This window comes from Pseudochaenichthys georgianus, chromosome 8, assembly GCF_902827115.2.
Source record: "Pseudochaenichthys georgianus chromosome 8, fPseGeo1.2, whole genome shotgun sequence".
Classification (NCBI taxonomy): domain Eukaryota; kingdom Metazoa; phylum Chordata; class Actinopteri; order Perciformes; family Channichthyidae; genus Pseudochaenichthys; species Pseudochaenichthys georgianus.
In genome coordinates, this window is record NC_047510.2 from 28,524,004 (window position 1) to 28,538,418 (window position 14,415).

The following is a 14,415-nucleotide window of genomic DNA, read 5'->3' on the forward strand; positions in this document are numbered from 1 at the left end:
CTTCTACATCAACATGTGTCCCCTCTTCTTCATGTCTCTTCTACATCAACATGTGTCCCCTCTTCTTCATGTCTCTTCTACATCAACATGTGTCCCCTCTTCTTCATGTCTCTTCTACATCAACATGTGTCCCCTCTTCTTCATGTCTCTTCTACATCAACATGTGTCCCCTCTTCTTCATGTCTCTTCTACATCAACATGTGTCCCCTCTTCTTCATGTCTCTTCTACATCAACATGTGTCCCCTCTTCTTCATGTCTCTTCTACATCAACATGTGTCCCCTCTTCTTCATGTCTCTTCTACATCAACATGTGTCCCCTCTTCTTCATGTCTCTTCTACATCAACATGTGTCCCCTCTTCTTCATGTCTCTTCTACATCAACATGTGTCCCCTCTTCTTCATGTCTCTTCTACATCAACATGTGTCCCCTCTTCTTCATGTCTCTTCTACATCAACATGTGTCCCCTCTTCTTCATGTCTCTTCTACATCAACATGTGTCCCCTCTTCTTCATGTCTCTTCTACATCAACATGTGTCCCCTCTTCTTCATGTCTCTTCTACATCAACATGTGTCCCCTCTTCTTCATGTCTCTTCTACATCAACATGTGTCCCCTCTTCTTCATGTCTCTTCTACATCAACATGTGTCCCCTCTTCTTCATGTCTCTTCTACATCAACATGTGTCCCCTCTTCTTCATGTCTCTTCTACATCAACATGTGTCCCCTCTTCTTCATGTCTCTTCTACATCAACATGTGTCCCCTCTTCTTCATGTCTCTTCTACATCAACATGTGTCCCCTCTTCTTCATGTCTCTTCTACATCAACATGTGTCCCCTCTTCTTCATGTCTCTTCTACATCAACATGTGTCCCCTCTTCTTCATGTCTCTTCTACATCAACATGTGTCCCCTCTTCTTCATGTCTCTTCTACATCAACATGTGTCCCCTCTTCTTCATGTCTCTTCTACATCAACATGTGTCCCCTCTTCTTCATGTCTCTTCTACATCAACATGTGTCCCCTCTTCTTCATGTCTCTTCTACATCAACATGTGTCCCCTCTTCTTCATGTCTCTTCTACATCAACATGTGTCCCCTCTTCTTCATGTCTCTTCTACATCAACATGTGTCCCCTCTTCTTCATGTCTCTTCTACATCAACATGTGTCCCCTCTTCTTCATGTCTCTTCTACATCAACATGTGTCCCCTCTTCTTCATGTCTCTTCTACATCAACATGTGTCCCCTCTTCTTCATGTCTCTTCTACATCAACATGTGTCCCCTCTTCTTCATGTCTCTTCTACATCAACATGTGTCCCCTCTTCTTCATGTCTCTTCTACATCAACATGTGTCCCCTCTTCTTCATGTCTCTTCTACATCAACATGTGTCCCCTCTTCTTCATGTCTCTTCTACATCAACATGTGTCCCCTCTTCTTCATGTCTCTTCTACATCAACATGTGTCCCCTCTTCTTCATGTCTCTTCTACATCAACATGTGTCCCCTCTTCTTCATGTCTCTTCTACATCAACATGTGTCCCCTCTTCTTCATGTCTCTTCTACATCAACATGTGTCCCCTCCTCTTCATGTCTCTTCTACATCAACATGTGTCCCCTCTTCTTCATGTCTCTTCTACATCAACATGTGTCCCCTCTTCTTCATGTCTCTTCTACATCAACATGTGTCCCCTCTTCTTCATGTCTCTTCTACATCAACATATGTCCCCTCTTCTTCATGTCTCTTCTACGTCAACATGTGTCCCCTCTTCTTCATGTCTCTTCTACATCAACATGTGTCCCCTCTTCTTCATGTCTCCTCTACATCAACATGTGTCCCCTCTTCTTCATGTCTCTTCTACATCAACATGTGTCCCCTCTTCTTCATGTCTCTTCTACATTAACATGTGTCCCCTCTTCTTCATGTCTCTTCTACATCAACATGTGTCCCCTCTGTAAAGAGACTCTGAAAGTTTCAGGAAAAAATATTCTCTCTTTTTGTCCTGATCCATTTCTATAAAAACCTGTCTGAAAATGAGCTGATCAGATTTTGGCCACTTTATGATGTCATAACGATGTGTTGTCGTGTGTAACCATTAGCCAATCAGCATCCAAGGTAACCCCCCCCACTTATCACCTGAATCTCCTCTAGAGCACCATTGTGTTCTTTGTAACCAAATCTCTCTCAGAGGGGCGTGGGGAGGGGCTCCTTATTTTCATCTAAAGTCACAGACAGAGAATCAGCACTTTGGAAACAGGGCTGAAACAGAGGGGATTATGGGTAATGCTGCAATGATCTGCTTGGTGTTTGGAGCCAAACACTTCAGAGACATGTTATATATCTGAGAGCTGTAACATATTGATGAAAAACATCATGGGATCTTTAATATTTCAGAGCTTTGTCAAATAGCCGCAGGTTTATTGAACAGTGTATATCCACATCATGTTTGTTTCACTTGTTCTCCCCCTTTCTTTCTAACCTCCCCCCTTGTCTTTTAAGGACACGTTGAGGGAATGTCATCCAGAGGAAGTAAACTGCCTTACCTACCTGCCTTTGATCTCTCCGATCTACTTTGTCACTTTTGTGCTGATGGCGCAGTTTGTGCTGGTCAATGTGGTGGTGGCTGTTCTGATGAAACATCTGGAGGAAAGCAACAAGGTACAGTAAATACAGAGGCTTACACCAAGAGAGTGTGCCAAATGCAAAACATATGTATATATATTCGTACATTTGTCATCGCATACTGAAAAAAATCATAGTTTGATGACATTTTTGGTTTGTTTTATTCTGGTCATTACTTATTTGACTTTTTTTTGGATGGAACGCAATGTAGTAATCAAGGGAAACAACTTGTACTTTTGCAGGAAGCTAAAGAGGACGCAGAGATGGATGCAGAGATCGCCTTGGAGATGGCCATGGAGAGGCAACGCAAATTAAGCACAACTTCCCACAACAGCTCCGCGGCAGGAACCTACGTTGGGCCGTGTCCAAATTCACCTGGAGAGGTAGGGAGACGTACACTCGGGGGGGGTAGAAGTATTCCTACCCTTTAGTTTAGTAAAAGCACCGATATCACACTGTGCTAATATCACTGCAAAAATACTCAACAAGTTCAAGTCCTGCTTCTGGAAATGATACTTAAGTAAATTGTATAATCTGGAAATTGTACTTAGATCAGAGTACCCAATGCAGAGAAATCTAAAATAAATGAAAGAAAATATCATAAAAAAATCACAATTGTTCAATATCAGTAAAATAAATACTTATTACATATTTTTTAGATTTTTTTTTTTACATTTTCTATAAATCTCATAAAAAAACTGTCATTGCATAAACTATTGGCTATTATAATTTATAACAAAACCTCATATTTATCAACTCTAAAAACAGCATTTTTTTTTCTAACTGATCTTTTTGGAAAAATCATTCATTTCTAAGAAAGTCGTTATTTTAGATATTAAATAAATGGTAAAATAAAATGTACCTTCTTTCTTTGACTGAAGTCGCATTACTTAAAACACTCGGATAAAGCACAAATACCTACTTTTCTTTTGTTACTGCCAGTAAGTACAATACTTATAGCAAATGTACTAAGTGACGTTCCACCACAGCCTCCACTAACCCTGAAACTGAGTGTAATATTTAGGGGTGCAGGAAATGATCATAGGCTGCAGGTGTTCCTGAATGCTCCTCCTATTTCCTGCATCCATTGTAAATGCTGCAATGGTCCGTTTCCTGCACAGAGACAGTCAGTGCTGGACTCAGTGGTCTCTGTCTCCCCCCGCAGGAGGAAGAGGAGGAGGTGCAGTACATCGACCCGGACCTGCTGTCGTCAAGGAAGATGTCTGTATCCAGGATGCACTCTCTGCCTAACGACAGCTACATGTTCAGACCCGTGCAGCCCGCCAGCGCCCCCTTCCCTCTGGAGGAGATAGAGCTCAGCCCCCAGCCCCAGCATTCAGGTAAACTATCTAATAAGAATGTATTTCTTTTAAATATAAGACCTATCTTTTCTTTGTTCTAGCCTGGTTTATTGCTCCAATAGACACGGGTCGTGCTCAGTACACTTAACCAGCTTCTTGCACAATGCGTACAATTATGTTATTTGTAAGAATATACACATGCTGTACAAATACTGTAGATGTGCTGTATAATGTGGTAATCGCTTTTTGTTTTTGTTCTTTTTTTGTACATATGTAAAATAAAATGTATGTTTTGTAAAATAGTGTTATAATCTAATGTGAGGTGGATCAGAGGTTTGACCTGACACTGAAATTGAAACTCACTAACGAATCAAACTACAGTCTCATCGGACCAATGCCATGGTTTAAGAGTCCTTTTACCGAAGGAGTGAAGTTTAAGAAGTTCTTATATCTACCGTACTTTTCGGACTATAAGCCGCGACTTTTCCCCCCATTTTTTCCCAGCTAACGGCCACTAGGGAACCTCCTAAATCTATGGATTTGACAGGTAAAATTAACCACCTTTAACACTATGGGCTCTATGACCGGTCCGCGCCCGCCACCTTTAAGCGGCGGGCTCCAGCAGGAAAAGCTGGAGGCCGGAAAAGAGTGAGACAGGTAGCGCGCCAAAGTAAAAGTGGAACCGAGAGACAGAACGAGAGCAAGACAGACGGACAATTTAGCTGCTGCGGCTCATATGCAGGTGCGCTTTATAGTCCGAAAAGTACGGTAGTTGTTAACTATATGTGAGACAAATGATGGTTAGAACAGTGAACATGGGGTTTTCATCGCATTTGAGGCCACGATCCTACTTTTTGGAGCATTTTATGACACTACTGAATACAAATAATATAGAGTAACAGCTTTTGTTACCGGACCCTTATCATTGTGCACAGATTGAAGGTCCAGGGCTGTTGGCACCGACCAAGATTCCTCTTTATTAGGATGGTAACTATGATATTCAAGGATTGGAAGCACAGTTAGGAATGCCATAGATAGTTTGATAATTACTATTTACAAGCATTTCAATATATTTGAGAACCATTTGCACTCAAATGTCGAAATATATATATTTATTTTACATTTGTAAATGGTTCTGAAACATACATCTTCTACGACAGTAGTACCTTTGATGCATTGGAAAGTAAAATGTTTATTATTTTGTTGTAAGATACACACCTTTTTAAATTTGAAACACTTGAATGATTTACTTGTAAAGTGTGTCCTAGTAAAAGCGTAGATACTTTTACAATCATTCATTTTGTAATTTACATACATTTAATAATCAATAATAATAGTCAACATGTGTAACTCCCACCTGGTACCTTATATCATCCTTTGTAGACTTGTTTTTTTATTCAGTTACAAATCACTTTGATATGACATGACATTGATGGTGCTTTTCTCGAGGTCTTGTTTGGGTCATTAAGGCAAAACAGACCAATAAGAAGCAGAATAAACATGCTCATGAAAACATTTCCCAAAGCACTGACGAGCGCTGTTTGATCTGCAGTCAGAATCTAAAGGCATGTTGAGGCCCGGCTGTGGACAGACTCTGTCCCAAGGTACTGACTGCAGCCGATGAGCTGACTCCATGTGAATCTGTGCCACTTTCACACAGGCTCATCTGCTCAGCTGCTGAATGTCCGTTTCCTTAATGGCCAAGCTGCAAAGCCACACCACTCATCTAAGAAATCAAAGCCTGTGGTGCTTTGTCTGTTGTCGGATTAAAACGTGTTGGATTTAGAATCAAGTGGCTTCACAGCTTGGCCTGAAAGTAGAATGAAAATGAACTTGTGTAAGATCTGACTTTGCTGCAATGTTATTCCATCTGAACTCACAGGGGAACTGGACCTGTGTGTGCAGACATGCCTAAGATCCTGGTTACACAATCTCACAGCAGTCATTGGTCATATATTACATTCATGATCTTTTTGCACACTAAGTAACTGTTATTGGATGGCATGACGATCTTAATAGTGCCACTAGTTACTAGTGTAACCAGGATCTAATGCAGAATATTATCCAGGAAATGTGACTATCCCTAATAATTATAGTTCTGCTACTGAACTGATAATATATATATTATAGCTAATAATCTGTTTTCAGAAAACACTTTATTTTCACAGCACATTTGAAGCTTTTGTTAATGAGCTAAATCAAAAAACGTCCCTGTCCTTCTTGTTGCTCAACAGGCCTATCAAAATAAAGTGTTTTTGTAATCCCGCCCCAGTTAAAATACGTTTAAATCCTCCCAAAGTAAAAGGAAGCAGTCCGAATGTGTTTGCCTATGCATGTGCAACAATGCATGTGTTTGCATTGTGATTCCGTCCATGTGTTTATATCATGGCTGTGATTTTAAATCTGTACGTGTCCACCTCCAGGCTCCGTGACGTCGGTCCACTCCCAGCCGTGTGAGGGTCGCGCTCTGTTGCAGGTACCGGACGCCTCCCCCGTTCACCCTCGGTCACATCCCACCCTTACCCTTCCCCGCATCGCCCCTCCCACGCCCAGCCCCTCCCCACGGGCCCTGCGCAGACAGGTGACGGATTCCTTCATACTTCCAAAAACACATATTGCAATATAACCGCTCATATAGATGTATTGATTCTTTGTTCACGTTTCAGGTGGCAGTGAAAGTGGATTATGTGGAGTGCCAGAGCTATGAGCAACAGGAGAGACCCCACCCTGCTCCCCTGCCTCCCCTCTCTTCTCACCCGTCCTCCCCGTCTCCCCTGCCTCCTCCTCCTCCCTCCTCTCCCTCACCTCTTCCACCTTGCTCCCCTTCAGCCGTCCCCCTCCCTCCCCCCTCTCCTCTTCACCCTCTCCTGTCCTCCCCTCTCCCTCCTCCGCCGTCTTCCCCCTCGCTCCTGCTCCCTCCGCCCCCCTCCCCCCGCCTGCGGAGACCCCGGCAGCCCTCGGGCGTCTCCCTCTGCGACCCGGCGGACGAGGAGGTGTCTCACATCACCAGCTCTGCCCGCCAGAGGTGGAGGGAGGAGGAGGGAGGGGGGGGCAAGGTGGGACGCAGCCACTCCCTCTCTCCTTACGTCGACTCCTCCTCCCCCCCGCTGCCTCCCTCCTCCTCCCCTCCGCTGCCTCCCTCCTCCTCCAGGAGCGCGCTCAGCCTCCTCGGGGCGGGGCTGGCGGACTTCAGGAAGGGGTCGAGCGCGGACAACCACGGCTTCACGGACGAGCCGCCATCTTTGTCGGCCGGTTACCCCGACGACCACCGCCGCCACTCCATTGAGGTCTGCCTCCCGCAGGCCGTCATCACCGGGGACGACCGCGACTTCACCCCCCGGTCCGGTCCGGCGTTCCCCGTGAGGGTGCAGTCGGTCGGGGGCGGCCACAGGAAGAAGAAGATGAGTCCCCCTTGTATATCCATCCACCCGCCTTCAGAGAGGGAACACCCCCAAATCGCCTCACCCCCTAAACTGTCTGACTGCAGCATGATGTTGAGACGCAGGACGCCTTCGTACGACCCGATGCACACCCCCCTCACACCCATCCACGTGCCGCTGCAAACACACTCGCCAACACACACTCTGACTCTGTCCCGGGCGTCCACTCCCACACACACCTACACCCCGTCTCACGCCTCCACGCCCTCACACATCCCCATCAGCCCCAACATCTTCATCCAGCCGCACGCACCTCTCGCCCCCATGTCTTTCTCGCAGACCCTCTCCCCCGCTGCGAGGCAGGACTACATCCCCCTCCCCCAGTTCACCTTCGACCAACCGCAGTCCAGATACATGAGCGGCCTGTCTCCCGGCCTGTCAGACGCCGACACGGCCACATGCTCCTCCCCCTTCGACAACAGACTGGGGAGCGGTGCGGGATTCAGTGCAAAGAATCGTAGGACCGCCCAATGAACGTCTGGGCTTTTGCCTTCAGGAATTATTTGGTCCTAAATCTCTGAAGTCGGAGTAGAGCGTCCTCGCGTCCTCTCAGTAGAGATTGGTGCTGGGGAGAAAAGAAGAGGGAGATGGATTATTTTGTTTGCTTCGACGACTAGAAAAGGTTTATTCTTTCCAGAGACGCTGGTACAGTCCTAGAATAACACACGGTGGATTTATTTTCCGGGACGCAGCTTGAAGGACAGCAGATCCTCGGCGGCTGTACCGGTCTAACAGGACCCACTGTACATGGTGTGTTTGGGACTAATACTAAAAACACACCAGGACTAAAGCCACCTAACTCCGTAGCCAAAGTTTTTTTTTGACACACTGTCCCCACCCACGCGAGCCAATCAGGAAGCAGCGTCTGGCTGACACCCTCTGACCTTACACAGGAAGTGGTTTTGTGAAATGCGAGCGTTGGGGGGGGGGAATTGTGGGATATGCAACTTCAGGTTTTCTACAGAAGTTCTGCTTGCCCCTCCTCTGCTCCTCGATCACATTGATCAGAGCAGAAGTGTGTGTGTGTGTGTGTGTGTGTGTGTGTGTGTGTGTGTGTGTGTGTGTGTGTGTGTGTGTGTGTGTGTGTGTGTGTGTGTGTGTGTGTGTGTGTGTGTGTGTTTGTTTGTGTGTGTGTGTGTGTGTGTGTGTGTGTGTGTGTGTGTGTGTGTGTGTGTGTGTGTGTGTGTGTGTGTGTGTGTGTGTGTGTGTGTGTGTGTGTGTGAGCGTGTCTGCGTTTTCCTATGTGCGAGTATCGTCAAATCTGTTGTCATGGAAGTCGGCCATGTTGTTCTTACGCCTGCAACGAGAGAGAGGGGAAGCAGGGCAGAGCTGTAGTGTATGTTTATTTGTGTATCTGTGCAGTGTAAATAAAGGAAAATACTGTATTTGGTGAGATTAAAAATAGCTCTATCCATATGCACATATTTTTATAGAGATCTAAAATGTTTTTTGCACACAAATTTAAATTTCAAGTTGCTTGTTTTTTCCTCTGTTGTCCTCTTGTGAATGTATGTTTTCCGTTTCAAAATCCGGAGAGAAGCGAGGGAGATCAACCCTCCTCTCAACAGGCTAGCTGAGGTCGAGGATTGGGATTTTATTTTTCTATTTTTGAAAAAGAGAAAGAAGAGAACAGGGATGTGTTTCTGTAGCTGTGTCTCAGATTTCTGTTTATTTGACGTCTAAATTACAGTCCTAAAGAGGCGGGCTCAGTGATGCAAGCCAAATTCATTTAAAGAGGTTTTTCAGCGTTGACATTTTGTGTTGAGACCTAGCATCAAAATATAAATGTGGCTCTTATTCAAAAGTATTTCCCTTGTAGTGAAGTAAAGCATTATATCCAACACACAAACTAAATTATTTACTTCAGTGTATTTATTTGTTCAGATAAAGTATACAACTAACTTCTTACCTAAAGGAACATTTAAAACACTAACAAAATCCAGTATTATCCACTTTAGAATCCTTAAAAAGTCGTCTCTGAGCCCCCCCCTTCTGCAGCTGTTTTCATGCTGGATACACCAGTTAGTGTTTCTGTGCATCAAAAGACAACCAAACTAACTTATTAAATATGTGTAGCCAGAGTGCAATAATAATATATACTTGTGGAGAATATAGTGACATCCACTACATAAAAAACAACCACACTCGTGTTAGTACATACTGTAGAACTACTATATGATATAAACCCATTTTTCTATGATTGAGAGTATTTATATCCGTAGTGTTACTGTAGGTACTAGCCCCCTGGGTGGGGCTGTAAGCAGTGTTAGGTACTGTAGATTTATTTAAAAAAGCTCCAGCCCACCATATGTTGGCGTTACTGTAAACAGAAGGGAGGACTCTCATTTACACCCCTCAATTTTATTTCCCGCATTAGATCGTAACAAGACAACACCATATGTATACCGACATGTCATGCATCCCCTATGGTGTGAACGGACAGCATCTTCCTTCCAGTGCGTGATTGTTTTCCTGCCGAGCCATACCTTTATTACGACACAGCACAATATGTATTTAAGTCTATTTTGTGCACAGTCTGGTTAGGCACAGGTACATAAAGAAGCATGCTTGTTAACTACTCATTTACTACTGATTCCTCTTTTTAAAGGCAGCTGGCCGGGTGGCGTCTTTATTTATTTGTGATCAGCATGTAAGATGCACAACTCCTCAGTGATTTGAGTGGAAACCAAAGTGCTTTGATGCTGCACCGTCATCACCACAGGCCCATTGTTCAAATACTTAAATTGTATTAATGTATATGTATTGGCAACCAAATTGTGTTTAATTGATTAGCAGACTGATATTGGTAAAAACTCGTATTTAAGCCTTTGAGTTAATTGAAATGTCATATATCTTTGTGGGAATTCAGTTAAATAAAAGGGCAGATCTTGTTATGGTGATTTGTCCGATTCAAATGGGCTGACATCATGCTGAACATAGCATTAAAAGGCTGTCGAAAAAATCCCTTATAAACATTAGATCAGATTACGCTTCTCCTTCAACATCCGCATCACCTTTAAATCTCCCAAGCAGTACGCATGTAAAAGAAAAAAGAAGAAACTTGTTTATGTTAGCTTCAGTTTACGACACATCTTGACCTGTGTGTACTACAGCGTGGTGCTTCGTTGTCCTCATTTCAAAGTTCGATAAAGTTTGGTTTCTCGCAAACACAGAATGAAAAGCTCTCGGACAATAAAATCACAGTTATAAAAAAAGGTTGCTGCTTGTGAACGCAGCTTGTTAATCTTTTGATAGCGCTATTCTTCCAGTTCTGAGATGTTGTCCTCCCTCCTGTACATGGCGCAGTTGGTCGTCCCCTGGTTTGAAAATGATTTTGAATGCCGTATGTGGTCGATCACACTGTTACTGTGCAACCGCTTTGTCCTGTTTTGTGTCCTCTTCCTGGACAGATTGTCAGCAATGAGATGTTTTAAGTAGTCTGAAGACGGCCTCTTTCTGTCCCACTCTTATTTAACTTAGTGCAGACCACCCCGATCTACAGCGTATCGCCATATTAATCGACACAGTTTGGTAGAGTGACTGCATAATTGTTCTTACAGATCTTTGGATCTCAGTATTTAAATCCTGTTTTTGAGGAAACAGTTTTGACTATTGCATGTTCTGATTTACGAAAAAAAAAATCTTTTGGGAAAGAATCATCTGGATGTTTTAGAGATTTTGATATTTGCATTTTCAGATGTTTCCATTTGTAGATTGACTACCTAATTGCACTGGGCTGATTAAATGACCCTATTCTTTAGTGTCCAATGCAATAGGTGGTTATTTGCTGTATGAGGACAGAGCTTGTCTTTATACAGTTTTTTAGAGAGACATGGAAACATAGCTGGTTCTATTTTTGTTCAGAACCGACGTTATTTAATGTTGAGGTGAGCCTTTTTTCACTGTTTTCTCCTGATACTCTAAATGCTAGAACTCTAGTGATGGTGAAGCTAATTAACTGATATATATATATATATATATTTGATGTAGGGGTAGCCTCCGCCCTGAGATAAGGATACAGATGACTCGTGTTCTCTGGGTGACACTGAGCTGCTCAGGCTCCCAAAAAGTTCAAACTGTGACAGAACTTGACTTTGACGAATCAGAAGCCTTGTGTTTTTCTTTCTTTATTTTTACAACCCTTAAGTGATTGCCCCCAGACACCCCCACCCCCAAACCCCCCCAAGCCTTACAAGGAGGGGAGGAGGTGTGTTTTATCTGTCAGAGGAGAGTGTCTGCAATAATAAGCCCTCCATTAGAAGGGAGGGGACAGGGGAGGAGTTTTAAAGGCTCGACACACAGTCGGACTCTACATTGTATCGTTGCTGATTATTGTGTGTGATGACCAACCGTTGTCCTGAAGGATGTTTCCCTGTCAATTAAAAAATACAAGATTTTTTTATTCCTGATACATGTCTGTTTTATTTCTTTTGTTTGTGTTAATTTACACATTATTGATTCATTCCTACTTTGTAGAGCAGGGACGTCCAAACTGTTGGAACAATCAATCCAATGTAGGTAAATTATTCTTGATACTTGAATATGTTGTAAGTAAAGAACTGCCTACATCACAGCTCTCCATAGGGTTTCATTTATTTTGTTAGCAGCTCATTCCTTAAAACGGAAGCTTCAGATTGCTTATAATAAGAGGAAATATGAAGGGTCTAGTTCAAGGTTGTTATGTACATTTGTTATTGAAATCAATTTAGATTTGTCAGAACATGTTTTCAACTTTAATGTACTGCATTTATTTGAAAATTGAGCTTCTTAACACATGAATACTATGTAATATTGTAATATTTGAACATATATATTTAAGAAGTACACTATAAGACAAGCAGAAGTTTATTATACTTAAAGGTGGGGTAGGTACGTTTGAGAAACCGGCTCGAGATACACTTTTTGTTATATTCCATGGAATGCTCTTACAGTAACATCCCGATAGGAATGAATATCTTAAATGCTTTGACAAAAAATCCATTAAAAACATTTCATCTGTGGAAGCCGTAGTACTGTAAAAAGCACGACCAATCATTTTAGCCGGCCCGGCTAAAGTAACTGGATGGCCTACCTGCCTGTCAGCCTTCCATCTGTGCACAAACTTATCTCGTGCCCTCATTGGTCATGTGCGCGTTTGTGTGTGTTGGAGGAGGGGCTCTGTAAGGAAGTAGCAGATTTCTTCCGGCTGTGTATTTTCAAATTCTAGCGCACTCGAGCTGGTTTCTCCAAAATGTACCCCACCTTTAAGTCATTATACTTTTTTTATTTGCTGAGGGCCGATTCAAAATGGTCCGCGGGCCGCATTTGGCCCCCAGATCGTAGTTTGGACACCCCTGGTGTAGAGCATGATCGATTATTCATCCAGGGCCATACAGTGCATCGGTCAATATTACATTATTGCAGATGTATCATTATCTGGGGTTATGTAAGGAGATATAACAACAAATTGAAATACAGCAAGTAAATGAAAAAGTGCTTCAAACTTGAATTCTCACTAGTACCCAGCAGGGGGCAAATCCTCTGGTTGCACCAATAGTCCAATTATATAGAAGTCTGAGGAAATTGACCTACTTTTTACCTGGTTTAACACGTAAATAAAATGTAACCAAATGAGTTTCAAGTCTTCTTCAATACATGTTCGATATGGTGTAGATGTACAGTTAAAGCAGGGAATACTTTTGATTGACAGTTCACCATGCAGCCATCCCCAGTTCCATAGAATAACTTAAATATGTCAGTGAACCTTTTTTCTAATGAGTTCATGGTTTAGTTGTGAGTTCCATAGTTCCTCTTCTTTTCTTCAATACAGCTTGATGTGTATTACTACCAGAAGTGTAAAAGTAGAAGATAAAACAGCATATGACCATGCGAACAGTTGTTGTCCGTGTTTTTTCGTCTTGAAATGTAACCTTTCAAAGTGTGTTTGCAATTCATGAAAGGTTATTGCGACGTTATGTCCCCCAAAACTATGTTGTTTAAGGTTTCCCCCTCTTGTGTCCCTGCTTGTGAAAACAAAACAAAACGGCACCATCCAAAATTACAAACTCAAGGCTTCAAACAAATTGTCAACTAACCAATGATGCCACAGTGAATATGTAAATGTATTCAATATAGTTTATGGGTTAATTATGTTTAGAAATGTTGACACTAAGGCCCCGTCCACACAGAGACGTGTTCAGTTGTATACGCTAAAGTTCTTTATCATATAGACGGTTCGTCCACACGAAGCTGAAACGGAGCCGCGATATTCGGAGCCACTGACCATGATACAGATTTTAATGAAACATCTATAGCTCCTCTACCACAACCATCAGCAACCTTCGGACATGGAGAACTACATGAACTACATGTTGCTCAATCCACCGCGGAGAATAACCAAAAGGGCAACCAGGAGAAAGTTTTGGGTAACACCAGGCAGAACCAGCAGTTGGTCCAAAATACATCAAGCTGCCTTTTACTGAGCCCAAGAGCGCGGATCTGGTTGAGGGCTTCGATCGTGCTCATCGCATTCCACAATGTTTAGGAGCAGTGGACGGAACCCACATCGAAATCAAGCAGCCATCTACCAACTCCATGGACTACATCAACAGGAAAGGCAAATATTCCCTTAATGTCGAGGCCGTCTGTGATCACAAGTACCGATTCATGGATGTCGTGGTAAAGTGGCCTGGGAGTGTGCATGATGCACGGGTCTTCGCTAGGGATGCTCCGTTCGCCAATTTTGGGGCCGATCGCCGGAATCGGTATCGGCCGATACCGATCCGATCGAGTGGGTGGGGGCTATGGGGATCTTCCATTTAAAGTGATGTTTAAAACTCAGTTAATGGGGCTCATTCACTGGTGCTTCCATAAACAACAACCAACATAATTATTACATTCAAATTAAGTACATTATTCAAGTTTACATTAGCTTTGGATAATAACAAGGGAGAAATAACGGGAGTCTCTCTCTTTTCCTCTCTCTCTCTCCTGAGTCCTGACAGCCTGTCAGTATCGTCTCATGCAGCTCACTGATCCAGTAATGAGTGACCCGACAGTGAAGAATAAATATATCTA

The 14,415-nt window shown here is 43.1% G+C and overlaps 1 protein-coding gene across 2 annotated transcripts; it reads left to right on the forward strand.

The window, feature by feature from the left end:
• Positions 1 to 2,498: 2,498 nt before the first annotated feature.
• LOC139434261 (voltage-dependent T-type calcium channel subunit alpha-1H-like) lies at positions 2,499 to 11,768 on the forward strand. 2 transcript variants are annotated; one of them, XM_071204087.1, is made up of 5 exons: positions 2,499 to 2,654; positions 2,861 to 3,001; positions 3,784 to 3,958; positions 6,343 to 6,500; positions 6,586 to 11,768. In XM_071204087.1, exons 1-5 carry the CDS (start codon positions 2,586 to 2,588, stop codon positions 7,831 to 7,833), a joined length of 1,791 nt encoding a protein of 596 aa, XP_071060188.1. In that variant the 5' UTR covers positions 2,499 to 2,585; the 3' UTR covers positions 7,834 to 11,768. The 2 variants fall into 2 exon arrangements, with proteins under 2 accessions (XP_071060188.1, XP_071060189.1); XM_071204088.1 differs by lacking the exons at positions 2,499 to 2,654; positions 2,861 to 3,001; positions 3,784 to 3,958 and adding an exon at positions 4,936 to 5,523.
• Positions 11,769 to 14,415: the final 2,647 nt, after the last annotated feature.

Coding starts and splice junctions, on each gene's coding strand:
- LOC139434261 (XM_071204087.1), top strand. CDS start 2,586: ATGGCGCAGTTTGTGCTGGTCAATGTGGTGGTGGCTGTTCTGATGAAA. Junction 3,959..6,342: donor CCCCCAGCCCCAGCATTCAG/GTAAACTATCTA, acceptor GTCCACCTCCAG/GCTCCGTGACGTCGGTCCAC. Junction 6,501..6,585: donor CACGGGCCCTGCGCAGACAG/GTGACGGATTCC, acceptor TTCACGTTTCAG/GTGGCAGTGAAAGTGGATTA.